The 26,298-nt window shown below is 55.3% G+C and overlaps 6 protein-coding genes across 6 annotated transcripts; 2 read left to right on the top strand and 4 right to left on the bottom strand.

Annotated features, from left to right (window-relative positions):
- Window positions 1-2,121: 2,121 nt before the first annotated feature.
- Window positions 2,122-5,169, top strand: uaY-1 (Positive regulator of purine utilization; the record flags this gene model as incomplete). The annotated part of the gene is made up of 4 exons (XM_037326608.1): window positions 2,122-2,248; window positions 2,450-2,899; window positions 2,956-3,697; window positions 3,762-5,169. The coding sequence occupies 4 exons, from the start codon at window positions 2,122-2,124 to the stop codon at window positions 5,167-5,169; spliced, it is 2,727 nt and encodes a 908-aa protein (XP_037175182.1).
- A 4,097-nt stretch (window positions 5,170-9,266) lies between these two features.
- On the bottom strand, window positions 9,267-11,012 carry cbh-1 (Exoglucanase 1; the record flags this gene model as incomplete). The annotated part of the gene is made up of 4 exons (XM_037326607.1): window positions 9,267-10,141; window positions 10,199-10,289; window positions 10,343-10,546; window positions 10,599-11,012. The coding sequence occupies 4 exons, from the start codon at window positions 11,010-11,012 to the stop codon at window positions 9,267-9,269; spliced, it is 1,584 nt and encodes a 527-aa protein (XP_037175181.1).
- Window positions 11,013-15,056: 4,044 nt separating this feature from the next.
- On the bottom strand, window positions 15,057-16,857 carry sfh1 (Chromatin structure-remodeling complex subunit sfh1; the record flags this gene model as incomplete). Its single annotated transcript, XM_037326606.1, has 2 exons — window positions 15,057-15,152; window positions 15,208-16,857. 2 exons carry the CDS (start codon window positions 16,855-16,857, stop codon window positions 15,057-15,059), a joined length of 1,746 nt encoding a protein of 581 aa, XP_037175180.1.
- Window positions 16,858-18,616: 1,759 nt separating this feature from the next.
- Window positions 18,617-19,558, top strand: CGCA056_v011359 (Allergen Asp f 7; the record flags this gene model as incomplete). Its single annotated transcript, XM_037326605.1, has 3 exons — window positions 18,617-19,004; window positions 19,059-19,176; window positions 19,234-19,558. The coding sequence occupies 3 exons, from the start codon at window positions 18,617-18,619 to the stop codon at window positions 19,556-19,558; spliced, it is 831 nt and encodes a 276-aa protein (XP_037175936.1).
- A 382-nt stretch (window positions 19,559-19,940) lies between these two features.
- CGCA056_v011358 (uncharacterized protein) lies at window positions 19,941-22,946 on the bottom strand (the record flags this gene model as incomplete). Its single annotated transcript, XM_037326604.1, has 1 exon — window positions 19,941-22,946. One exon carries the CDS (start codon window positions 22,944-22,946, stop codon window positions 19,941-19,943), a length of 3,006 nt encoding a protein of 1,001 aa, XP_037175847.1.
- Window positions 22,947-24,160: 1,214 nt separating this feature from the next.
- On the bottom strand, window positions 24,161-26,298 carry CGCA056_v011357 (uncharacterized protein; the record flags this gene model as incomplete). Its single annotated transcript, XM_037326603.1, has 4 exons — window positions 24,161-24,793; window positions 24,843-25,848; window positions 25,899-25,963; window positions 26,023-26,298. The coding sequence occupies 4 exons, from the start codon at window positions 26,296-26,298 to the stop codon at window positions 24,161-24,163; spliced, it is 1,980 nt and encodes a 659-aa protein (XP_037176020.1).

The raw sequence follows: 26,298 nt of genomic DNA, 5'->3' as shown, positions 1-26,298 counted from the left end.
TGCTTCGCTTTTCTCTCCTGCCTCCTTTCCCGAGTCACATCTGCTTCATCGTTCCTTCCCGTTCTCAAGTCTGTGTCGCTGTGGAAAGAATAGGAGCTCAGACAGTGTGCTGCACCTGCTGCAATCAGAACTTCGGATGGTCGGGAACGCGGGCAATGGAAAGAAAGAACGCACTGAGGAAGGAAAAGGTGGGGCCAGGCCTGCCGCTTCCTAGGGCAGCCAGCAGGTGCAGAAGCAGGAGCAGCAGGAGCAGCAGGAGCATGATCCCGTCATGATGGGAAGCACAAGCACAGGCACAGGCACAGCCAGGAGCAGGAGCAGGAGCAGGAGCTCTCCAAATCCAAATGGCAACTTCGACTCGAGTAAGGCGGCCGCAGGAGGAAGGGGGGGGGGGGGGGGGGGGGACGGGGGAAGCTGCTTTCCATTTCTGAGGTGTTCTTCCGAGTGCCGCAAACTTGATTACCATCCATGGATCTCTGTCTGGTCTTTACCGAACCAAAGTAGACACAACTCTCGCGTAAGTTGCTCATGGATGTTCCCTCCTTCTGGCTATTGTGAGCCTGTGAGAGCAGCCCCAAACACCTTCATGCCACTCTGGATTCGCAGATGCCTTTCCACAAAATGTCCGTCCTTGGGCCTTCCCTCCCTTGGCAATATCCCATCTTCCAAGCTCCAGGGAAGAGCCCCCTGGGTAGGGCTACCGGTGGCGCTTGTACCATCCGGAGTAGTGCATATTGTCCACATTAATCTGTGATGACTGATAGGCACTTTATGGAATGTTCCCTGGGGGCGGCGGCGTCTTGTTCGACTCCGTTTTCACCCACAACTTACCTTGGTAGGGTCAAGTAATAAGGTACTTGGCGAGAAGAGACTGACTGACTGACTGACTGACAGATGGCGCCCGTACTATGTATGCATATACAGTGTCAAAGTACGATACGGATACCTACATTGCACTTCAAATGGAGTCCCGCCCACCTGCCGTGCGCATTGCTACTGTTCCAGCGTTCAACGTCTCCCGTCAAGGCCAGGTGCCAGGCCAAGGAAAGCCGTCCCTTTTTTCTTCCAGAAGGAACAGCGCTGTCGTCCCGTCTTAATGTTACTGTTAAGATCTCCACTGTAATGGTTCTGAAACGCCCCTACTGGCCCTTGGTACCTGTGAACCTTGCCCGTCGCCTTGTCCGATTCCAACATGCCATGATTAGCGAATCAGCACCCCGTCCTCTGGTGGACTTCGGGGGCTATTCTCCAGCATTTGCGTCTTAAGAGGTACATTGTGGCCCGCCGTGATCATCGCTGTCACGGAGGTATCTTTTTTTTTTCCCGGCAGCCACATTCCCCACTGCCTCCTGCACCAGGACAGGCACCTAGCACCACCACTGCCGCACCGCCAGCGCCCCCAACCATGCACGCCGCACGACAACTGCGCCCGACCGTCACTCACTGTGAGTATCCGTACGGAGTAAGGTAGGTACCTAAGGTACAGCATGGGCTGAGGTGTGGTGTAGGTACCAAGTCGATGTACCCTTTTTTTGGCGTGCGAGCTGACTGCCAGTGACTGCCCTGCCCTGCCCGCTGGTCTGCGGATCGCGGTCGGCGGGCGTGCGGGCGGACGACCTTGCGAGTGAGTCCTTGGACTTGGACTTGGACCTCCAAAGTGGGACCTTCATCGTCCCTTTCGTCTCCCATGCTCGACGCCTCTGACCAAACAATCGACCACCGCCGAGTCCACGCGACGAAGAACGCCCCTCTTATCCTCTTCCCTCGCGCGAATAGCTTCGAGCCCGTTCTTCCGAGACACTGGCCAAAGACGAGAACCCGTTGTCAAACCATGAGACGTACTGCCTCGACCTGTACCCGATCGAACCCCTCATCTACCACCATCTCCGCCTCGTGAACCACTTGCCGTCGTCCGCCAACTGCATCTGTCTTTCTAGTTCCCGGACTCTCTAGGTCTTCCTCGCTCATCGCAAGCTTCGTGGAGAGCAGCACCGCCTCTTCCGGCCCTCGCGACCTCTTCAGACCCTTCACGACATCTAAGCTGGGGATTCTCCTCAGCTACTAGCCCGGCCGATGGATGCCGCCGCCGTCTTTCGCCATGGCCTGGGCAATGTGAACAACATGAACATGATGGCGCGAAACCCGCCCTACCATCACCATCCTCCCCCGCCGCCTCCGCCTCACGCCTACCACCACCAGCAGATCCGTGGTCCGCCGCCTAGTCGTGGCGACGACCACGACGGCGATGGTCCTTCGAATCGCATTGCCCATACTCTCACCGCTTGCTGTCGCTGCCGTCAGGTGTGTACACCGTCCTCGCCCTGTTTTGGCCCCCACCATGTGATACCAGGAGTGTCCTCCCTTTGACCCGTGTTGACCTATCCTCCTCTGTAGCGCAAAACTAGATGCGATCCGACCCTACCTCGTTGCCTTCCGTGCGAACGTGCAGGCTCCGTATGCGAGTATTTCGACACTACCAAGGGAAAGAAGATCAACCGCAACTATGTCATCAAGCTTCAGGAGAAGGTGCGCGCCCTCGAGGCGGAACTACGCCAGTACACCGACGAAGACGACGAGTTCTCCCACATCGACGAGGACATGGTGCGCCCTGGTGGTTTGGTGAAGCTGAACGATACCGATGAAACGCCTCGATACCTGGGCCCAAGCAGTGGCATTGCCATGACCCGATTGCTTGTCCAGGGCGCGAAGCTCTTCACTGATTCAAAGAGAATATCCGAGTTGATCCCAGAAGTACGCGCGAGAAGAATGACGCGCATGCAGTCAATCGTCATGACAAGGGACCGCAAGAAGAGCTATCCAATGGTCAGCGCGCACCCAGCTGCTGCTCTGCCTACACGACCCGTCGCGAACAAGCTGGTGGACGTCTTCTGCCAACGATGTAAGCTCCTTGCCGCGTATCCTAACTTTTCACCTTCTAACGCATGTCTCGTACAGCCCAAGTATTCTGGCCCACACTGCACGAGAAACAGTTCCTCGAAGACCTCGAGGCCGTATTCGCGGGTGACCAGGATCCCTACAAGAATCTGATAGTCCGCATGGTGTTTGCAATCAGTCTACAGAAGCTGGATCCGCAGTACGCCGGACTGGCAGACAGTTACTACCTCGCGGCTATGGAGCACTTTGAGGCGGTCGTTTGTCCAAAGGACCTCAAGTCGTTGCAGAGTCTGGCCCTGATCGGCCAGTACTCGTTGCTGACTCCGACGAGGACCGCCGTGTACTACATGGTCGGTTTGGCAACTCGCATCTGTCAAGCAGAGGGCCTCACCGACGAGAAGACCATTGCTCAGGGGGGCCTACTGGACCCCCTGACCCTCGATATGCGCCGTCGTCTTGCCTACATTGTCACTTCAATGGAGGCAGGCCTGGCACACAGCATGGGCCGACCCAACGGGTTCTCCAAAGTAGACGACCGTATGGACGTCGAGCCCTTCGCTACTGTCGACGACGAGTACATCACTTCCGAAGGTCTTCTTCAGGGGCCCCCAAGCGAGAACAAACTTGTCGCCCTGCACTTTTTCAAAATGCGCATGGAGCAAGCCGAGATTAGGAGAGTTCTGTACGAGAAGAAACGGGAGGAACCCAGAGATGAGAATCACCCTTGGTTTGCCAAGATGGAGCGCGAAATTCAAGGCTGGATCGACTCGTCGCCCCAAAACCCGGCTTGGTGCAGGCCATGGTAAGTTTATCGTGCAATCGCGATGATAAATCCATTGCGGACACAGCTAATCGCACAATCCCAGGTTCACCGGAAGATATCATCAGATGCGCATCTTCCTCTACCGCCCGTCACCACAAGTCCCCAGGCCGTCAGCTCGAGCCGCGTCTATCTGCTTCGAGGGAGCTTCATACATTATCAACCTTTCAAAGCAGCAGATGGAGAAGGCAGCTGTCGACATCACATGGGTCTTCTTACTGAACCTCTACATGTCTCTCAACACCCTGCTGTGGACGATCTCGTATCCCGAAATCCGGCAGGCTCACACAAGAGAAGAAGTCGAAGAGCTGAGCGACCAGACGCTCGATATTCTCGAGCAATGTACGGAGCGCTGGCCAGGCACTGCTCAAGCTGTCCAACTCTACTCCATCTTTGCCAAGGCGTGCTTGCAGAGCTACGAAGCCAGAGACACTCCCGTCTTGCAATCCTCAAGCACCTTCACGACTCCCCCGTCCATGTTTGACGGCGATTCGCCGCAAGGCTCAGAGAACTCGGCATCTACGGCACCCTCGGCAGCCCCGACGTTTAAGGTCAACCCGCCCCACAATCCTCCCCAATTTGGGTTCGTCTTCGACGCAACCCCGGAGTCCATGAACACATTCCAGTGGGACAACAGCTTCCCGCCCCCCCAGCCGACTTTCCGCTCAAATTCTATCTGGGGCAACCCGACCGCCGACTCCATGGGCCGCCGATTCTCGGCGTATCCTCCTGATTCACCCATGCCGGACGATGCAACTCCGCCGGCGACAACCACGCCTGGTTATACTTCCTCATCGCCGCCGAGTACCATTGGCAACGCGCTGCCGACGCCGCCGGAGTCATTCGGACCTATGAGCCAGCCGATCGGGACGCCAACAAATTCAAGCTCCACCATCTCGCCGCCACCCATGAGCACACCTGGGCCAATGGGCACGCCGGGACCCATGAGCACGCCGGGAGGAATGGGAACTCCCGCTATGCACTCATCCCCTCTTATCCTTCAACAAGGCACGCCGAATATGGTGCAGCACAGCACAAACATGTCCCCACCGCCACCGCCGCACCCGGGACAGCGGGGGCCGGCCTTTGGCATGCCGCCGACCTCAGCACCCCCGCAACGGCCGCTGCCGTCTTACAATCCAGTCAACGACTGGTTTAACCCGCCACCACCATTCATCAACCCCGACGCCTTTAGCTCCATGAGCAACAGCTTCTTCGGCGACTCCCTCCAGGTCAACGGGTTCAATCACCAGAATCCTGGCCTCGGCCTTGATCATCTCGGCGGCGGCCAGCCCTTCAACTGGTCGCAGGAGCGCCAGGGCAGTCTCAGCCAACAGCAGCAGATGGAGTTGATGAACGTCCTCGAGAACGAGGGCATGAGCGATATTGATGCCCTTCTCAACATGGGCATGAACGGCACCGCCGGGCCCGCGGCCAACTGGCCCCAAGCATGAAAGTAACGTATAGATAACAGAGAAAACGCAAACGCAAACACAAACACACAGTAGGAGTTTTGGGGTTGCGGAGAAGACTTTGGAGGCATTCTGGTTATGGAGGCGGCATTTCTTTTTGGGCATAGGTGCGTTGCGTGTGTGTATATATACCACGGAGTCAAACATCGGGTGGGGAGATCTATGTTGGCATGCGGACGGTGGTCGCAGCGATGCGCCTCCGCCGGGTACTTGAAGATATTGATAATGGTTTCAACCAGCACTGTCCGAGTCGTCGTCAAATGTAGACTGAACCAGACCAATCATCGTCATTTTCCTGAACTTGTAAAGTTTTGCAAAGAGTTTCGTTCGTCGTTGGTTGCTGTCGGAATCCTCGAGTTCCTCAACGGCCCAAAAGTCGGAAGTGTGCAATCGATTAGTAAAAGTCCTCACGCATGGTAGTCCGATCGCGACATCACGAGAACCGTCAAGTGGGAAAGAAGACATTCATTCGGATGTACTAGTCTACCTGCATCCTGCCTCCCCTCCCTGCTGGTGGCGAGCCAGCATCCTCCGCCACGAAAGCCTTGGTTGCCAGTGTCTATAGACTGGCCGGAGAAACCTTCCAATAGTTGTTACTCCACGAATAACTGCCCCCTTCCTTTGTGTCATGTCGATCGAGGTATTTGGTGAATGGGTGCATTTGGTGTCTACCGCAACCGGCGCCTGGACCGGAAGTCCTGGGTTAGACAGAGGCGATAATATGCAAAGCTGATGAGGACATGCTTGTATGGCATGGTGCCAGATCTGACCTCCAAATGATTGGCCACGAAGGCCGGGTGAGCATAGTGAACTTGAGTAGTCGACAAGACTGAAGGTGCCATCCGGCAAATTGGCAGTTTTTTGTTGTTCTGTCTTGACCATGGCGCAACGCTGATATTTGGTGACGAATGCCCCTCCATTCGGTGATGACCACAAACATGCTTGCGGCCGCTCTCGGCACTGGACTGAGAGCGGGGCGCGGAGTTGCGGCTGTGAGATGATGTACATGAAACGAAGCACGAGGACATGTCGCTGGAGGTCGGGGAGATCTCAGGCTATGATGCCAGGTGTCGTTGTGCATCAGAGAGCGTGCGCTGGGCAGTTTTACGTCGGCCGGGACAGAAAAGAGGGAAGCGAGGCATACCCAGGACCAGTCTCAGCTTTTTCAATTGAACAGAAAACACACGAGGTGATATTCCTGTTGGTTGGGCTTTTGAAAGGGGTTACAGCCCGGTATACACCGAACGTAAATGACGGGAATCCGTACGTGACGGGAGCAAACAGTCCCATGCTTGCTTCCATCAGGGCTTGGGCATGAGCCGGTGAAAGTAGTAGGGCATGAACCCTTCAGGAAACTGAGGAAGAGATTGGCCGAAGCCATCAGAACAGCTGTGAAGTGGTGTGGTGTTGTGAAGGTTTGCAGGACCAGAGATGACGGCCGGGAAGACCAGAGCCATTCCAGTCCATGCGTGCTGAATTGTGATTCCAAGATCAAACGAGATCTTTTCAATCGGAGTGTGCCTTCGGTATCCCAAAGAATGGGGTGCCGGGTGTGCCGAGACCGGTGTGCAGTCGATGTGGGTTGGGTACCAGGGACATGTTTTCAACTACCATGAATGGTAGCAGGACAGGGTGCCATGGGACCTCCTTTCGTCGAATGATTGACCGAGGCATGAGGATGTGTCAGGTGCCAAGGACATGCTTTGAGTATCTTGTAGAACAGAAAGTAGGGTGCCAAGGGCTTTGATGGATTTGCTGTGGTTGTCCATTATAATCGATCGCTTCGGTTTGCGTCGCCAATCTGTCCAGTGTTAAAGAAAACCAACGACACCAGCCAGTAACGGCATTAGTCAGTCAGTCAGTTTGGCGGTTGCAGTGAAGGTCGATTGTAACGGTTGATACACAGGGTCCGGCGGAATGCAAGCATAAGCAGAGAAAAGAGTTGTAGAAAGAGAAAAAAGGGCTGCAGAGCATACCCCCTACTCCATTCTCGCCATACTGAATCGCCGGCCGAAGTTTGTTGATGAAGACAGGGACGAACGCATACGAACGTCGTCAAGGTGAGATCCCAAGGCGCTATAGCGTGGTCTCGGATTGATAGGGTGAACGAGCAAACCTCTCGAGTTGACTTGACGAGGAAGATTTGCTTTTTCGAACAGTTGAGCTTGGCATGGCTCGGGGTGTAACGGGTCTATCCGTCGAAGAGTGAGAGCAGAGTCTCGGAATAGTGATGAAGTAGGAAAGGCGGGAAGGCGTTGGAAGACTTTGAGTAGGGTGAACCCGTGCACGGAGGTCGAGGGCTTGAAGGAAAGTCGTGCGTAGCCTGGGGAAAGCTGTTTAAGGTCATTGCTAAGGACCATGAGACATTCAGATCGTTGTGGGTTGTCTAGCGAATGGATCTAGCAAGAGGTTAGCAAATCGTCGTTTGAGGAAAGACAGGCCATGGTTGAAGGATTAGAGATGGTTTGGAAAAAAACGTCGCATCCTCTTGAACCCAAGCAGCTGAAAGCATTTGGAAACCGATGTACAAAAATCATGACGAGGACAGGGAAACAGGAAAGAGAAGATTTGTGCTGGCAGGAATGGGGGCGTTGACGTACCTGAAGGTGTGTGTAGGTAGGCAGACTGGCGATCCTCGCATCAGACCTGGCGGAAAACAGCAGGAGCAAAGGCAGGAGGACAGTGTCGTCGTTGTTTGATTGAGTAGGAAGTTGGCAATTCGCCCCAAGTACGGCCTCATGCCTCTTGGGGGTGTGGATTGAAAAGAAGAAAAGGAAAGATCTGGGTTTCCACAGTTCGCACCCCTTGCCCGGCTTTCGCCCTGCAGTGGTGGTTTTGGACGTGTCGCGGTACCGGAGTACGAGGAGCACACCGGAAGGCAGGCCCGGCAGTTGACGGCAACGCCCTGGACGGCAAGCGTCCCCGACCTACTTCGTCGGAGGGGTTTTGGTGAGATGATTTCGCGGGCACATGGGCCAGACGATCGTGAGTTAATTGAGAAGGCGCACAGGATGGAAATCGCAAAGAAGAAGTGAGCGGAAAGAGGGAAAAGAGAGTAATAGGATTGCTCCCCCTTCCTGCCGAAGGCAAGAAGGGGTAGCGCCGTGGTTGTGCGATTGTGACTCTTGTGATGTGGTGTTGTGGTGAAAGTGAAGGGAAGAAGGTTGAGTTGGGTGAAGGATGGGGAGGAAGAAAAGAAGGTGAGGTGGGAGGGAGGAGGAGGAGGAGGAGGAGGAGGAGGAGGAGGAGGAGGAGGAGGAGGAGGAGGAGGAGGAGGAGGAGGTAGTAGGTGTGGGCGAGCTGAGAGGAAAACAAAGTCGACGACCGCCTCAGGCGGTGAGATTCAAGCGAGGCGGTCGCGCCCAGGTGAAAATTCTTTCTGATGAGTTTGGGGAAAGAGCTCGGTGGCCGAGGCAGGCAGCTGCCTCTTGGGAGAAAGGAGACACCGAGGGTGGATGAGGGAGACACGTCACCGAGGTGAGGCAAGCTGCTCATCGACCCGGCTAGACGAGATATGCAACACCCTGTGAGCCGAACTTGCCAGACGAGAAGAGGCCATCTGATTTTCCTATGCACTTGGTGACTTCGATGGGGATGATTGCGACAACGACGATAATAATACCTTGATATCGACTCTATGTGAACTTGCAGGGAAAACAGTCTCCCTAGCAAGGAAACTTAGGCAGCCTCAACGAGAAGACTGATCGTTCTGCGCTGAGTGAAGTTTGATCAAGAAAGCCACTCACTGTCTTACCTCGAATATTTCGAACATCCAAAGCTTTCCGCCCCGGATACTTCAGACTTCCGTCGTCACCCACAGGATCAAGCGAAGGGGGTTTAGCAAACGAATGGTTGGATTTATATACGATGTATCAGCATGAAAACCATGCCAACAGAGGGGAAAAGCTGTTCAATATGTACAAGAAAGGTTTGTTCTCAGAAAGGGAGAAATGCTCTCAAAGGATCCCCCTTTTATCCCAGCCAATGCAGTCTTTATTTCTCCCAAGTCTTTGTCGTCACTCATTCCCATCTCACAGCGTCAGAGGAAGCAACGGAAAGCTCTTCGCCTCTGGAATCGCTTACAAGCACTGGGAGTACCAGTCGTTGACCTTAGAGCAGGTGTAAGGCGAGACGCACGTGGTCGGGCCGGTCCAGCCCTGGCCGCCGCACTGCTCGTACTGCTTCGCGCCGGTGCCGGTGCCGGGGTTGGCGGTCGAAGAGGTGCGGGCGGTGCTGGTGGTGCTGGTCCTGATGGTGGCGGAGGTGGTGGTGCCGGGGTTGGTGGTGCCGGCGCTGTTGAAGGTGGAGCCGATGGGGCCGAACTTGATGTTGGAGAACTTGACGTTGCTGTCGGGGACGCTGGACTCGATGTCGGCGGGGACGCCGGAGGTGGTCGGGCAGGTTCCGCGGTCGGCGCCGGGCTGGCCGGCCTTGTTGACGGGGTAGGTGGAGTCGAGCCAGAGCATGTTAGCGTAGTGGTCGTCCCAGAGGGAGAGGACGAGGACCATGGGGGCGGCGACGGCCTTGGACATCTGGGCGAAGCCGCCGCGGAGGTTGAAGATGTCGGTGTCACCGAAGGCGGTCTTCTGGGCGGAGCAGAAGGCTGGGGTGAGGGAGTTGCCAGAGTTGCCGGAGATGGTCGACTGGGAGTTGGGGACGACCTTGCCGTTCTGGACGTAGAAGCGCTTGATCTCGGAAAGGACGCCGTCGGAGCCCTTGATGAACTGGGTGACGACGCTGAGCTTCTGAGTGGTATCAATGGTGTTGCCGGAGCCCGGGCCGTAGAAGGTCTTGTTGCCCTGGCGGTAGGAGTTAAAGTCGCAACCATCGGGATCACAGTCACCGGCGTAACGGTCAGAGGAGTAGGTTCCACCGCAGGCGTCGCCGACGCAAGAGTGGTAGGCGCTGTTCTGGCAGGGGTGAGGGGTGTAGGCAGTGGAGATCTTGTTAGCCTCTGTGAGAATATGTCAGTCAACTGTCAGATATAGAAGCTGGTTGAGAGTTTGCGTACCCCAGATATCCATCTCAGCGCAGCAGGCACCGAGGGAGCCGACACCACCGTTGGCGTCGTTGCTCGAGGGGTTCCAGCCATCGACGTTGGCCTGGCAGATGATTAGCGTCCAAATTGAACAAGGACTGCTCATCGTGTACTTACAACACCGTTGATGAACTTGACATCGCGAGGGCACTGCGAGTCGCAGTATCCGGTACCGTACTTGGCACCAGCCTTGTTGGTGGAGAACTTGGACAGACCACCATCGGCGTCCATGGAGACGAAGTACAGAGCACCGTTCAGACCGCAGCCGATGTTGGAGACATCGACATCGAAGGTGAACTCGTTGCCAAGGAGGGTGAACATCTGCAGTTGGTCAGTACACGGAAGCGTCTACTAACAGTTGAAGGCAACTCACCTGGTACTTGGTATCGCTCTCCATGAGATAGACACGGCTACCAATGTTCTTGCCGTAGGCGTGGGTGGTGACGAACTTGAGGTTCAGCTCGCTGCCGCTGGTGGTGATGCCGTAGGTGCCCGGGTAGTCGGCGCCGTCGACACAGCACTTGGTGGCGCAGTTGGCGCCCTGGCCGGCAGCACAGTAGGTGTTGTTCCAGGTGTTGCCCGTGTAGCAGTTGGTCGAGCCCTCGACTGTGTGAGCCCATCGCCAGTTGGAGTCGAGCACGACAGAGCCGGCGACGCTTGAGCAGGAGCCGCCAGTAGCGCAGGTCTGCCAGGTCAGCTTGGGGTGGACCTCTGCTTGAGAGGAGCAAGCCTGCTGGGCGCGGGCGGCGGCCACGAGGGCTGCGAGAGCGGCGAACTTGGTCTGCATCGTGAACGACGTGGTGTTGGAGCGGATGCTGGGCTGAGAAGAGGAAGAGAGTGTGATGGCTGGGATGAGGATGAAAGGAAAGAAACCGAACTCTCGTCGCGAGATGATGATCTTATATAGAGGTATTCTCCAGGAGAACTGATGATCTGTAAGTCGGTTGAAACGCGCATTTTCCACAGTAGCCTTCGAGCTTCCCGCTTTCCGAGCTAAGCTTACGGCTAGCTAGGGCGAGATCCGACAGTAAACGGCATCCGGGCCGTGAGACGATCTTGACCATGGCAATCCTGGCCTGGCGTAGTCAAGAGCCATTCAGACATACTTGACAGGCTGGAAAAGCTCATGAGATAGCGGGGCAAAATCGTTGACAATGTGCGAGGCGCGGGTCCGGACAGAAGCGTGAGCGAGATTGTCGGCTTGGCATCTTCCAGGAACACACCCAACCATGGATCAAGATGCTTCGTCGTCGAGCCAAGGTTTGGATGGCTAGCCAAATTGGGCAATATTGGAGAAGGCACATACCCATCGTCGAGTTGGAGAATGGGCGGCAAGATTGGGGTACCCGCCCACGCGGGTTCTAATTGTCTAGGATCCCGATTCAAACGAGGTAAACGCACGATGTCACGTCCGGCCATGCGGCTGGTCACACCTCTCAGCAGACCAGCTGGCGCGACCGAGTCGAAAATCCATACTGAGGTTGCCCGATGTGGGACGCCTCCCGGCCGAGCTCATTGGAGCACTTATTTCCCCTGCGCCCAACACGGAGGGGTAGCCGCCGAGTACCACTGCCTCGAATCGTTCAGTCAGCCTACATCTGTGCAAAAAGGCGCAAGCCATCGTGAGAAATCAAGACGTCTCATTTCCCTGAGTTGGAAAAGTCGGCGCCACCTCGTGATCGTTTCGCTTCCCGAAGATCCCGTCACTCTCACCCCACCAGCAACCCTCACGATGTTCCCGAGTTCCTGCGTCGCCGCCGAAAGACACATCGCCAGACTCGTCGGCTTAACTCGGGATGTGCCTTTGTGCCCCCCTCTCGCCTGTGATACACCAGAGATACGCGAGTGATGCCTTTTGGAGTCGCTCCCCGCATTCGCGGCACCATTTTAGGGTCTTCTGCCCAACCTTCATGGCACATCATTGCGGGATGAGCTACTCCCTGCATAACGCCATTGGGCGCCCGGCATTGACTGCCATGCACCGCTTTGTTCCTTGCTTTCAAAAACGCCATCTTTGGTTTCTTGGTACGCTATTTCGTTTCCAGTCGCCGCCAGACCGTCTGATCAGACGGTGATAGATTTGAAGTCGTCAAGCTTCAGCGAGAGATGCAGTTGCGCTGCCAATACTCTCGGCCAACTTGGCTTCGACTTTAGGTTATTAATTGATCAACACTGTAATAAATGCATACCAAGTGGACGGGTTCAGAACCAGATGAACAGCAATTTGGAGAAAGATAAATGGGGTACCGATCCAATCTGGCGGCGGATGAAGACTCCCATAATGCATGTGTTAAGAGCAGGGCGGCTGGACCACCACCACACCATTTGATGGTCACATTGACCTCTGCATAACCGGCTTCGGTTAGTCTTCGGTACTGCGGGATTCTTTGGGAGGCTGCCACGGTGTAATCCTACGCAGCAATACCTCTGTCAAGCCCCTGGCCGTCTAGCATGCGACCTTTACGCGACAAGCCCGCTCTCGGACAACATCTTCTCCACGTCGCAACTTGCCAAGGGCCGTTCTATTTAGCCGTGATAACCAAGAAAGCTGAAGCCTCTGGGCGGCGAGGATCAAGAAGCTTGAGCTCAGCCTCTCACCATGGCAGGGTCCAGATCACGACCAGATATGGTGGTGATCGGCAGAAATGTCAACGACGCCGCATTCAGTACCGAAACCATAGATCATCCTTCCTCGCCACGCGTTTGTCAAGATCTCTTCTGGTCGTTATCATGCTTGGGCTTGTGATTGATGGTGGGCAAATCGTGCTCGGATGAGACATTCCTGTGGAGCGTGCGTATCCGAATATCCTCTTGCAAACTAGATCTGGAAGATCCTCATAGCCGAACATCAGGTGGCTGTGTGGAGAGCCCTTTCCAGGCAAGCGATCATCGGCTTGGGCCGTCCGGGTTTTGTCATTTCGCAGATTCCGCATAGGTTTTGCGTCAGGGTGGACGGAAGATGAGCCGTGCCCACGTAGTTGCTATGATGTTCTGACGGTTGCCAGTTCCGACGACGTGCAGTCCAAAGCCGGTGGCGTCGATGTGCGGAGGACTCCACGGGGAAGAGAGGCTGACGATGTGGAGAGCCTCAGGTGAAGTTGATTGACAGCTCCGGGGAGAATGCCGACTAGCTATTCGGAATTAAGGGAACGCGAGCCGTCAGTGCTTCGATAGTGCGTTGTTCTTGTGCTCTGGCATCGTGAGGTTGCATGCATTTGGTGTATTACTCTCGATCTCGGGCCCGTCTCCCTTGACGCGTGTTGTGCCAGGCACGAACAGCTCGCTAACAAAGGGTGGCCGCCACACGTCTGCGACTTCATATTGAAGCCAGGAACGTGAAACCTTGCCCCCGCCGGCAGCAGCCGGCCGTGGTGATAGGCGAGTGTCGCGACGAAGCCGTAAATGAGCGGGATACGACAGAGGGCACCCATCGCTGACAACGCGTGTGGTTGGCAATATCGACGTGGCGCTTAAGCGAGGAATGACGGAGTCCATACCGCGTCACCCAGAGGGCATTTTGACTGGGCGAAAGTCTTATCGTGAGCAGTAGACTGGACCGAACTGAAGCTGCGGACAGCAAAGCGCCGCAAATAGCGGGACGGGACCGGTTTGGACAGCAACGAGAAGCGCCAAAGTTGATCTTCGTCTGCTTCGAAATACCAGCCGAAATTGGCATCTGTCGCCTCGGGCGATGCTCAAGCTGCGGGTTTGGGCAGAATGGGCCGACGGACGGGCTCAGCCATAGTTATCGGCTGGATGACCGTCAGCTTCCAGATGTCCTCAACGCCTGAGCGTACACCCACCACAGTCAACAACATGGAGTCACTTGACTCTGCGCATGTTCTCCTCCTGAATCTCACGGCATCGCCGCAGAAGCGAGAAGCGGGCCCCCACCACCCGGCCCAGATCTTGACGGTGAAGAATGCGTAGCCAGGCTGCACCCAGGCGTCAGTGCCTCTCAGGTACCGCCCGAAAGCTCCAGCCGTCACGGGCAGAGGGGTCGGCGGTCTGCCCAAACACCCGGGAAAAGTCGTGCTGGTGGATTCGTTGCTGGTGACATTCCCCTAAAGGAAAAGCGCGCGTTCGCATTGCGGAGGTTGAAGTCGAGGCTCCGTGGTTTTCACGTCCCGATTTGGCTTCCTCTCGCCACGACGTCGCATTGGCGGCTGTAACCAGAGAAGCTAACGTTAGTAAGTGCGAGCCGCGGATTGCTGGTGATCAAAAGGCGGAAATAACGTCGCAAAAGTGGCACTGTTCCGTGGAAGAAAATCGAGCTTCACATGTCGACCGGTCCGACGATGTTGTTCGTGTGAAGTTGGGAGTGGTGAGGAGGGGACAGTGCTCGTCGCTGCTAGGTGGATACAGTGCGCTTTTCCAATGGACCCGATATTACAGCGTAACACGCACTGTACACACCTCCTTTACCACACCATTCGATGCTCGAGAACGAACTGGACCAAAAGCGATAGTCGCAATAACTATATGGTGAATCTTGATCTGATGCTGAGTTTTCGAGAGCTCGCCAAAGTGTGTAATGGTTTGAACACCTAATCTACACTATCATATCTGCCAGGAGGCAGTGTCTCGATATGTATTACTCCAAAAGCAGTGGAATATCTCGCAACCCTGCTCGCAGCCGGACTCCTTGACTGCCTGTTGGCCAGAGGCCCAAATACCCCTGAAACGCCTGCCAGAACCGTCCTCCTCGCCTCTTATACACACAAAACATTGGCCCACAGCCCGAAATCCTGAAGAATCGGAGGTCATCTGCCGGGAACTCCGTATTTTCCCATTCGACTCGAAGCCCACCTCAAAGTAACCGATCTGTTTATTATGCTGTTCTAATGACAGTAAGGTGCATGTTCTTGGTTTGGCGAGGCAACTTTCCGTCGCGCTCAAAGAGCAGGCCACAGTTTTGGCACAATGACTGTTCAAAGTTAGCGAGGGCACATCAGATGGAGTAAAATAATTGAGAGACTTACCCTTGGTCCATTGGGCCCAGGTCTTACCGCCCAAACACTGGAGCCCCAGAGAGCGCAGTGAGCGCATCTCCAAGACAACCGCTCCTGATCCGACAAACCGCTTCCAGCACCATAACCGGATCCAACGTCGGGAGTGCCTCGTCCGCCTGGCGTGCCCGACCGGCCGACGGGGCTTAGACTGCGGAATCGCCTTTTCTTCTTGGATCGCTCGCCTCTGCCCATACGCTCTTCCTCTACAGCCTCGACCACATTGCCGAAACCAGAGAATGGCACGCCACCGACCAAGCCAGTCGTTGAGCTGAAACGGGCAGTTTCACGGCGGAGTCGCCTGATTTGTCTTTCTCTATCGCCTTCGCGCTTCTCGATCTCCTCCTTGCTGAGGAACTCGACCTTGGGCTCCCAAGGATCACCCAGATTCTCGGGGTCATAACGCCATCCGGCATCTGCTCCAGCCGTAGCATCGTTGGGGAATTCGCGGAGACCATTCCATCCCATGACAAGGCCGCCGGCCTCACAGGCCTCCTTCTTCAGTCGGAGAACTGCTTCATAGATGGCATGTGTGACAGCGGGAACCCACTCGCCAGTCAAGCCGAGATCTTCGCAGGTCTGGGCAGCGAAAGCTTCTGGCATGCCAGGAGGATGCAGCAAAGACCACTCAAACTTGTCAGTGTAGAGGGTCGACTGAAGATTGATATTTAGGGTTACGATGCATCGGTAGGCGTCATCATGGTCGTACTCATCGGAGCCAACGGGAATGGGAGTGGCGTGTGCGGTAACGTCTGGAGCTGAGGTCGCTTCTTTGGCCCTGGCTGGTGTGCCCAAGCCGCCATTCTGCATAGGGGTATCGGAGCGGCTGACGGCGCCAGTAGCAGGAGTGGGGGACTCTTCGTGGTTGGCTACAGAGCTTGCTTTTGTCGCGTCGTTGTTTCCGGGGTTTTGCGACTGCGCATGGAACAGCGGGTGCAATGCGACGCCTGCGTACTCTTCGAGCTGCGTGCGAATCTGCTTGGCGATTTCGAGCATCGTGTTGTGGCGGTTCGGCAAATCCAGGTCCTGCACGTAGGTCTGCGCGAACTGCTCAGTCGTGATGACAGTTTCGTGCAGGTTCCAGAGGAAGTTATCGCGTAGTCGGTAGGGCGGCGTCATTTCCTGCGTACGGTATTGAGGCAGGCTGGTGTCGACGGTGTGAGGCGCTGAGGGAAATGGCACTTGGGGGACGAACGCCGGAATGTCCAGCTCGATGCGAATAGGAATCAGCGTAAGGGGCAAGTCGGCCTGCGCTGAGTTTTGTTGGTCGCTTCGCACCTGGCGTCCCTTGCCAAACCAGTCTCTCCAGATGCCTTGTACGTCGACCGGCTCGTTTGTATCCTTGCCAGCCTTATCAGACAGATCCAGCCTGTTGGCAGTGTCCTCTCTTCTCAAACTGCGCAAGCCAGTCGGGCGGCGACGGCTATCATCATCGTCATCGTCGATGTCGTCGTATCCATCTTCGGCGTAGTTGATGATGGTGGTTCCGCGCTTTGTCGTTCGCGAGAGGGGTGCAGAGGGTCCCGCGGCTTGCAGGACAGGTGTCAAGAGAGAGTTGTTGTAGCTTCGAATACGTGGCGCATACGTAGACAGGAACGCCTGGGGCTTTGATCGGACGTCCATGTTGTGATGCTAGTAGACCCAATGGATCATCGCAAGCTGTCGCAGGGCGGTGGTGTTGGAAGGACACGTCAAGGGCGGCGGGACGATGCTGAACGAGAGTCAATGCGCATGCGCGATTTCGATCGTGGTTCGCTGTGTCGTTGGCGACAATGCTCGATTGGACGGGGCTGACGATGCTTGCACGCCGCGGGTGCTAGTCGTGGAGGTGAGCGCCGACTGTGGGATGTGGACCGCGTTGGAAATGCACTTGGGGAGCAGCAAGGCGCGTCAGAAAAATCAAGTCGGCACTTCCCGACCGACGTTGAGCTCCCAAAGCGGCTTAGCTCAAAGCTTACTCACCGACCTCACCGGCTCCTCTTTGGCTGACTGGCATCCACCGAAATCTACACCGAAGTAACTACCACGCTCGCCTCGGAAACCAGGAAAGAATTCCCTAAAAAGCCAAACAATAGTTCAGATGACTTCAAGTTGAAATATAAGTTCTTCTAGATGTCTCTCATTTGAGAGACGGAGGCCATCAGCCGTGGTGGCTAACTCCGACGTAAGTTTGGGTTAATTCCAGCAGAGACACCACTATCACCACAATCGTGATTTATCCAATCAAATGTCAGTCGCTGTTCAATGCCTTCTACACACCTTAACATCTCACCTTCTCATATGGAGACCTTCAAGTCTCATCCTAAGGGCTAAGCCGGCAGGACCCTGACTGTGTGCCTGTATACGCAGCACTGTGGTGTACCGTGTCACAAGGGGGTGAGAGCGATGTGGATGCAGGGGCAAGTACATCAGCCAGTGCTAAGAAGTTAAGAATCGACTTTGGACGTTCATTTGATTTCTACTGAGTGCCAATTGGGAGATATTCTCCAAGAGCTGGAAAGAGTCAGTCATACCTTGGTGGCGTAGCGATTTGGACATCTTGAGAATGTCCTGTATTGGACGAGGAGAGTATCTGCATTTTCAAAAATGCTCCGGTGTCATCAACTGTGCGATCATACATGACCTCAAATCATATCTACTGCAGAAGCTGAGCTCCCTGTACTACCTTGGGTTTCTTTGTTATGGCTTATCACGTTCATAGAAAAGTGTGTTTGTTCAGGCTGCTTAGAACCAACAAGCAGCACCCTACCCCCCTCCCCCTAAATGCTGAAAGCAGACAAATTGCTTCAGAGAGGCTTATGATTTCATGGATATCTGGATTCGGCCGCCTTCGAATCATTTTAGCTCCAAGAAGCTCAGTCCTCGGGAGCGGGGTAGCTTCCTATCCCTGGCAGACAAACAGCAGTTCTTCAGACATGGCAACTTCCTTTGAAGCAGGAACGACCAGTGAGATGGAAAGCACGTCCCCAATGAGTGAGGTCAGCGTGAGATCTCTGCAGAAGCTGTGACTGAAGTCTTGACGCTAAGCTTCTTGGGGGTGGAGATGTGGATTCTCTGGGGATGTTCCTGCGCTTGTTCTTCCTGTCTGCAAGTCCTCTCTTGCTCAAATGGCCTCATTTCAAGTGGTGCTTGTTGCTAACAGCAGGAAGAGCGATCTGCACTCCTTCCTGTGTTTACCTATGCCACCATCTTAACCCTCCTTCTTTAGGCTATATAATCCCCTTCTCTCTCCCACCAACCTCACAACTTCTTCTCCATCGCACCCACCACTCAAGTCTTTTACCAGGTCCTTCAGTCTTTCACCTTCCACTTTCACTTCAATCTTCCATCTTTCTTTGACAAATCCACTCTTTCCCCAAGCCCACTCAATAACACCATCAAGATGTTCCCCAAGTCTATCATCACTGCCAGCGCTATCGGCCTTGCCACTCTCGGCATGATCCAGGCTGCACCTCTGAGCACCGACGAGTTCCAGAGCCTCGCTCTCATCAACCAAGCCCGCCAGAAGGTCGGCCAGGCTCCTCTTGCCTGGGATGATGCCCTCAAGCAGGATGCCCACGTCTGGTCCGGGAACCTTGCCGCTGACGACAAGCTTGAGCACGCGCCTGCCTCTGGCCGCAACGGCGCTGGTGAGCTTCTCAGTATGTTCCGCACTGAGGACCGCACCTCTGTCCAGATGACTCGCCCCATCACTGAATCCTCCAAGAACTGGCTCAACGCCGATGGCCAGCAGCAGTCTACTGATGTTGCCAAGCAGCTTGGTCTTGCCGGTACGTTCCTTCAGCATCCACGCCCCTTCCTTTGCTAATTTCTTTCCTATACAGAGCAGCTTCTCTCGGGTAAGGCCACCCGCATCGGATGTGCCACCTCCACTGTCAACGGCAACTCGGAGTCACAGTGGTTCCTCTACACTGTCTGCCGCGTTCACGCTGACATCCAGCCGTACGTATCTTTTCCTTTGTCTTCTTCACTGGCTTGTTCTGACCTTGGTGTTTGCAGTGCTGAGAACAACTCCCTTGACCGCCGTGGTAGTGGTTCTGGTGTCATGACCTGGTTCAACCCTTCGCTGGGCTCCTGTGGTAGAATCAACGGAGACAACGACATGGTCGTCGCCATCTCCCACATCACCATGGATGATGCTGGAGGCAACCCCAACAACAACCCCAACTGTGGCAAGACGATCACCATCTCCCGCGGCGGCATCACTAAGACTGCTACCATCGTCGACAAGTGTATGGGATGTGGTGTTGACCACATTGACGTCAGCCCTGCCGTCTTCAGAGCCTTTGCCGACCTTGGCGCTGGCAAGATTGGCGATGTTTAGTGGAGCTTCTAAGCTGCTTCAGCTGGAAATCTGAATTCTCTTCTCAAGTCACATGGGTCAGAGTTTGGGAGACACTCTGCATGGGATCTGGTCATTCATCATTTGCTATCTGGGGTGGAAAACCTGACATGGTGATTGGTACTGCCCTGAGGGGTAGAATATTTTGCGACTACACAGTCTAGATACCTTTTTGCAATTGCACATTTCATCACATTTTCCGCTTGCCTATCCGAGTTGTGACACCAACCTTATCTAAAACATTTCTGCTTGCGGCAGCCTTTGTCTAAAAGAATCTGCAGTCGTGAGATTGCGGGGTGGTGATGCTGCATCATGTCGTAGCTCAGCATCTGCATGTGTAACTTACCCTTCTTTATTCCTGCAATCAACGTTTGAAAGTCTTCTCAAGCTCGTCAGCTGCATCTCTGGGGAGTTTGGGAAGAGCAACCACGTTCCGCTCGATCCACGCCAAATTCGGCTCATCACCAACCCACCGATTCTTCGGATGCCACTTTTCGACCAGTGTCGCGAGGGACTTGTTCTTCTCGGGTATCTCCCTCCAGTAGGAGTACGTATGTCCCATGCCAACAATTTCCAGGAAGCACTTGAGTCGCTCTCTGCTGTTTCTGCGCTCTTTCAGGAGTCTGGTCATGATCTTGAAGAACTCAGCAGGCTCTGCCTCCACCGCCGTACGTACAACAGCGACCGCCAGCCGGGCCCAATGAACGATCAAAACCGGATCAAGGGTCCCCTCGAGCGCTCTAAACTCGATGGTGCCCACGAGAACCGGCTCCCATGGGCCATACGGAAAAGCACTGCCACTAATGCAGTTGATCTTGTCAAATGAGATGCTACCGCGCGGGGGCAAAGTGCAATTTGCAGCAGCCAGCAGGCCGGTCAGCCTATTATGGTCATTCGCGCTCCAAATACACGTAAACTCATCCTGCAGACGGCTCGTGAGACCGCGCATGGGGAGATGCGAATCAATCTCAACCGCCAACATCTTATCGTCCCCGCCAATTAACAAGTCCTCGTAGCTGCGCAGGCTCGTGCTCTCCGCAAGGTTGGACCCCGTACGGAGCGGCGCGGCATGGTGCACCGCGCCGCGGACGGGGTGCACCAGCGTGCTGAGGATGGGATCCACAACCCAGGCGAGGCAAGCCAGTTTCTTGAGCGCGGTGAGGGTGAAGGGGCGGACGGAGCCGACGTGGACGTGTGTGCCGCAGGTGCCGTCCAGCATCGGCCGCGTCTCGGCGCGGAGGATGGCGAGCACGTCGAGGATCTGGCGGCAGTCGGACGCGCGGTCGCGGAAGATGGGCGAGGAAATCTCGAAGCCGGAGACGCCGCCGGAGTAGCCCAGGATCGGGCCGAGGTGCTTCGTCAGGCTGGAGTCCTGGGAGACGTGCCAGAGCTGGTACATGTGGGAGGCACCGGGGACGATGTCGACGGTGCGGCCGCGGACGGCGGAGACGGTGGCGAGGTGGGATGCGTAGTGGGCGTGGGGTGGTTCGTCCCTGCGTTGTTTGACAGTGTTGTAGGTTGCGCTGAAGTGGCCTTTGCTGTTGAGGAGGGCGGCGAGGTGTTCGCTGGTGTGCTCGTAAATTGTAGAGGAGATGAAGGCTGGTCCGATGTCGGAGGGAAGGACGTAGGTCCAACGCTTTTCGTGGCGGTCGGGGACTTCGAGGGCGTAGGGGAGGAGGAACTCGAGCTCGACGCCGAAGGTGTAAGGGGAGAGCCAGGAATGCTCTTCGAGGTCGATGGTGGGACAGGGTTGGCGGGCAGCGAGGTCTGGAGGGAAGCGGCGCGGGTTGAGGTTGCGGTAGTATTCGGCTTGCGGGGACAGGTCGATATCTGTGAGGAGTTCAAGTACGTCATACGTGTTGAGTGTGCCTTGAACGGGCGAGTTCAAGGAGAGGATGTGTTCTATGCGGTCGCGAGGGGCATTGATGGCGAAGGAGACGAGGCCGTGACATACCTTGATCCAGTTAGAGATGGCGGCGAAGTCCATCGTGCCGGCGTGCTGCGAGAACTGGATTCTCTGGTCTCCGCGTTTGGATTTGAGGAGGCCGGAAAAGTCGTACGCGCCAGGATGATTGTAGACCTGGCCGTCTTCGTGTTGTATGGTGATATCGGCCATGCTGACAAGGCTTTGGATGTCTTCCGCGGTTGCGACTTCGAGGAGGGCGTACTTGGAGAAGGAAGAGTTGCGCATCACGTCAGGGGTCTGGAACATTTTGGTGGTCGTCTTGATGGGAGGTCCATGAGTGAAGATTGTCTCTTCTCTGGGAGCGCGCCACTCGGCGTCGGATAGGCAAGTATGAGGGAGGCAGTTGAAGACTTCTGAGAACTCGAGGCCTGGGGCGATGAGTGAGCCAGGACCGCAGTACTTTGCGTGGAGGGTGTCGATCAGAGGGGAGACAGACCACAGAAAAGTGAGGAGCTTCTTGAGGTCTGGCAGGGTAAAGCCGGACGGTGGCTTGAGGCTGACACGCAGACGAGGTGTATGGTCTAGCCCAATGGTGAGGTCGGGCATGTCCTTCAAAGCGACCGCGATGGCATCGAACCGCTTGATGTTTTCCTCAGAGAACCACATTAGAGGAGATTGGACACGCACGAGCATCCAGTCCTTGTTGTATCTTTCCCACTCTTTGTCATTCTCCTCAGGCAGGCGTTGTTTGGTTTGCACCACGACGTCCCAGTGGCCGCTCGCGTCGTAGGTGTGCAAACCATCAAGGATCTCTTGGTTATGCTTTTCCCGTAGTGCCCTCGTCTTTTCGTCTGCGGACCATGGTACGGAGAAGAAGCCCGCTTCTTCTCGGAGGTATCTACAAATGCGATACTGGAGGTGGAGCGATTCCAACCATTCATCCCGGTCATGAACGCTTTTGACAAAGTTTCTGGGTGGACGAGTGAGTGCTTTGCCTTGCTCGGCAGAGACCTGGACCCAGAACTCCAGCTCGGCGCTGAAGAGGACCTCGCGGTCAGGTCCTGGCTGTTGGTCTCTGCTGATCGTGTCCCAGACCGTAGCCAAGACGGGAGGCTCCGTGGGGTCTGATGATTCAGGAATCACGTATTTACGACCTGCGTCTACCATGATCATATCCCGAGCATCCTTGTCCATGCCATTGAGATCATGCTCATAAATCTTATCGTCGGTGTTGATAGGAGAGATGTCGGCGAGAACGGGAGATGTCAAGGGGCTCATCCCGGGGATCTCAAGGGGGAAAGCAGAAGGGTTTGTGAAGCGTGAGCCTTGGGGCGGGTTATTCGCGGGGCCGGACATGTTGGCTGTGTCTGTGTCTGAGTCTGAGTATATGGAGGAAGATGTGTGTTCTGAAAGTGCGAGGGTGGATGTGCTGGTATCGTGTCGATTGGGGCTGTAGTCTGACATTTTCATCCCTTTTGGCGTGGAAGTGCGCTTAAATAAGAAATAGAAACTGGGATGAATTATTTTGATGTTCTGGTTCTCTTGTTCTGAGTCTGGGTCTTGTGCGCTTTCGTGTGATCTTATACAAGCCCATTGTCCTCCCAGAAAGAGTGAACGATGCCAATGAAAGGTCTTCAAAGCGGGAGTCAAATACAAAGCAACCAAACAAGTACATGGCCTTGAGGTCTGAGCAACACTCGGCCATCGGGTCTGAGACGTAGACAATGGGAAAGTTTACCTTTGAGTTGACCGCAGAACCATTGTGTCAGAGAGAATACGATGAAAGTTAAGTCATAAGTGAGCTGAACTCATGTGATTACTGATTCTCGGTTCTGATGTCAGGTTGATTGTGTACTGGCAAATTGAATTTTATAATGAGACCGCCGAGTTTTCCTGTGTCTGCGCCGCTATATTTCCTATGTACTTAGCTACTCCTGTGGGATAATAGCGACGACGAGGAGGACGACGAGGACGACGATAGAAACGAGGACGACGATAGAAACGACGAGGACGATAGAAACGACGACGACGATAGAAGCAATAGTGACAGAAGTAACAACGGTAAAGTAGAGTATGGCCACAGAAAAAGTAGTCGGTATAGCACACGAAAAATAGGCGGACTCTTCATATTTGACGTCTCTTACTGCCCTGTAACGAACATTCATGCCTGTAGAGAATATTACCGTCAAAAATCCAAGGAAGGAAAGGTCGATGTCCAGAACAAATAGCAACAACAAAAAAACACACGATCCAGGTTGAAAGGTCTCGAGCAATAAGTGCAACAAATTAGCAAAATTTCAAAAGAGATAGCACGACCTGGTTTCGATCCAGGGACCTCTGGGTTATGAGCCCAGCGCTCTACCCCTGAGCTACCGTGCTTGATGAAAACTTTGTCCAAATCTGTGTACTATGTACCCCACAAAGGTGGGGGGTCAGTAATCACTCATCAACGACCCCCACGCAACGCCCAATGCCTCGTAACACGGGCGTATGATGCGAGCAATACTTGTGAAAATGATTATGGCATATCTTCAGATTCGCAGCAATTCCATATCGCGCATACAAGCGTAAATATCGTGTCACATCTATCAAAATGCAGCCTTCAACTCCAAACAAACGCTCAATATGCCTCCCCACGCAGAACATTATATACGCAAACAGATGGATCATCGCCAGTATCATACAGCAACATGATTTCGCTGCCGCAAGCTCTGCGTCCTCATAAACGAAATCTGGCCCCTCCTCGCCGTCGTCTCCCTCGGGGACCGCAGCTCGTCCTTATCCTGGCTCAGACTCGGCGACAGGTCCAGACTACCGTACGGATCCGCCGTCGGTGCAGGCCTCTCGTCCCGCCTCACGGACAGGTAGAAGAAGTCCCACCAGAAGGAGTGCTCCAGCTCGCGCGGCTTGCCGTCGGCAGTCCAGTAGCGCTCCTCGCTCAGCTCGCGCGACAGGTGCCGGCGGAAGTAGCGGTCCTGGCTCACCCACCAAGCGCGCCAGGCGAAGAGGATGATGGCCGTCAGCGGGATGACAGTGGCCCAGTAGACCCAGAAGAGGTGGCTGAGAACGGGGATCGGGTCTTTCGGGTTGGTGGAGGAGCCCTCAGTGGAGGGGTTGGTGGAGGAGTCGGCGTCCTCGCCCGAGGCCTGCCAGTCGAACATGGACATGCCGAAGAGGGTGCCGAGAAACTCGCCCGGGAGGAAGATTGCGGTGATGACGGCGAGGGCTTTCATGGAGGAGGAGTCGCGGGAGGAGGCGACGGCCATGCGGGCGTTGAGGACGTTGTCTTCCTGGGCCATTTTGGAGTAGATCTGGGGAGTGGTTAGACGGAGTCCGGTGGGATAGGGGAACGCGACTTACGATATCGATCTGGGCTCGGCAACGAGCTTCTGACATACGGCGGTCCGTTTCTAGGCCCATGCACATTCTTTGAAGACCCTCGAGGTATTGTCTGATTTCGTGCCAGTGGTTTCCAAGAGGGTCGGCCGAAGGGTCGGCTAGAGGATCGGGCGGTATTGATCTTCTCCGGGTGCTTGCAGACGACCGCGATGGCGGGCCGGTCGCGGGCTCGTCGTTTTGCGCCTGCTGGTCTTGGCGATCGCGGTCATCCTCGTCGAAATTCCTCGCGCTGAGATCGTGCAGGCGCATGTTGATTTGTTCTCCCGTGGACATGCGCTGCGCGAGCTCGTTGCCGGTCAGCAGCATCAGCTTCACCACCCTCTCCATCCAGCGAACCGTGTCCAGCAGCTTGATGGACTCCTTCAACACGTCATGAGCGCTCTTCATCAGGTTGGCCATACTCATTGGTCCGGCCAAGGGCGGCTGCTTGTCATTGTTGGCGGAGAAGGTGAGGCGGCGGATGAGTTTAGACCGCCGCTCGCGCTCCATCTCAAAGGCCTCGAAGCCGGCGATGTTGCTGACTTCCCACTCGAGAGCCCTGACGTGGTTGATGTTCTCCATGACGGCCTCCTCGGTGCGCATGAATTGGACCTGAAGGAGGACGACAGGGGTGATGAAGGGGTGGGCCCAGTGGGCGCGGCAGGCCTCGAGGCGTTGGTCGTACTCGTCGAGGTTCTGGAGGTTGTGCATGCGAGGGTGGTAGCTCTGGCGGACGAGCAGCGTTGTTGTGCGGCTGCGGATGTCGTAGGTCATGGACATGAAGTCGTAGGGTGTCCTGGGGTTACTGGAAAAGGAGAGGATGAGACTGAGTTTGTTCTGGTCGAGGGACCAGAAGCGGGACTCGTTGGTGACGCGACGGGAGTACTGGAGGGTTGCAGGGTGCAATTTGAGGGCGTCTATGTCTTGAGGGGTCATGGTGAGACCGTCTTCTCGGCGGTCGAGAGACTTGTTGTGGCGGAAGCAGATGCTGCGATTGTCAGCTGTGGTCTCGGTGTGTCGGCGCTTGTTGTCACTCACACTCTTTTCACACGCCCGTCTAGCACCAGGGAGGGATCGCGAGCAGGCTCTTCAGTAAAGTCACCCTTGTTCAACATTAGCAATTGAATCTCATGAAGACAAATAAAGAAACTGGATGACATACATTGTGGTCCACCACCCAGCCGCGGCGAAAAGCGAGGTCTAGCATCTGGTAGCCTGGCCTCTCTTCATCGTGGTTGAGCTTGAAAGTGACATCGTTCCCGCCCTCATCGTCCGGGGTCAAACCCGAGAGCACGCTGCTGTCCTTCTTGAAAACGACATACTCATCGTATTCAACCTTGGAGGCCGTCCTCCCGTCAATCAGCAGTATCTCATCGCGCAATTGGAGGGTATCGAAGCGAAACAGGTCGGACGAGTCGAGGCCCTGGTATCGAGCCAT

Source organism: Colletotrichum aenigma, assembly GCF_013390185.1.
Source record: "Colletotrichum aenigma strain Cg56 chromosome Unknown KSG_Cg56_contig07, whole genome shotgun sequence".
Lineage (NCBI taxonomy): Eukaryota > Fungi > Ascomycota > Sordariomycetes > Glomerellales > Glomerellaceae > Colletotrichum > Colletotrichum aenigma.
This window is presented reverse-complemented; position numbering and strand designations above follow the sequence as displayed.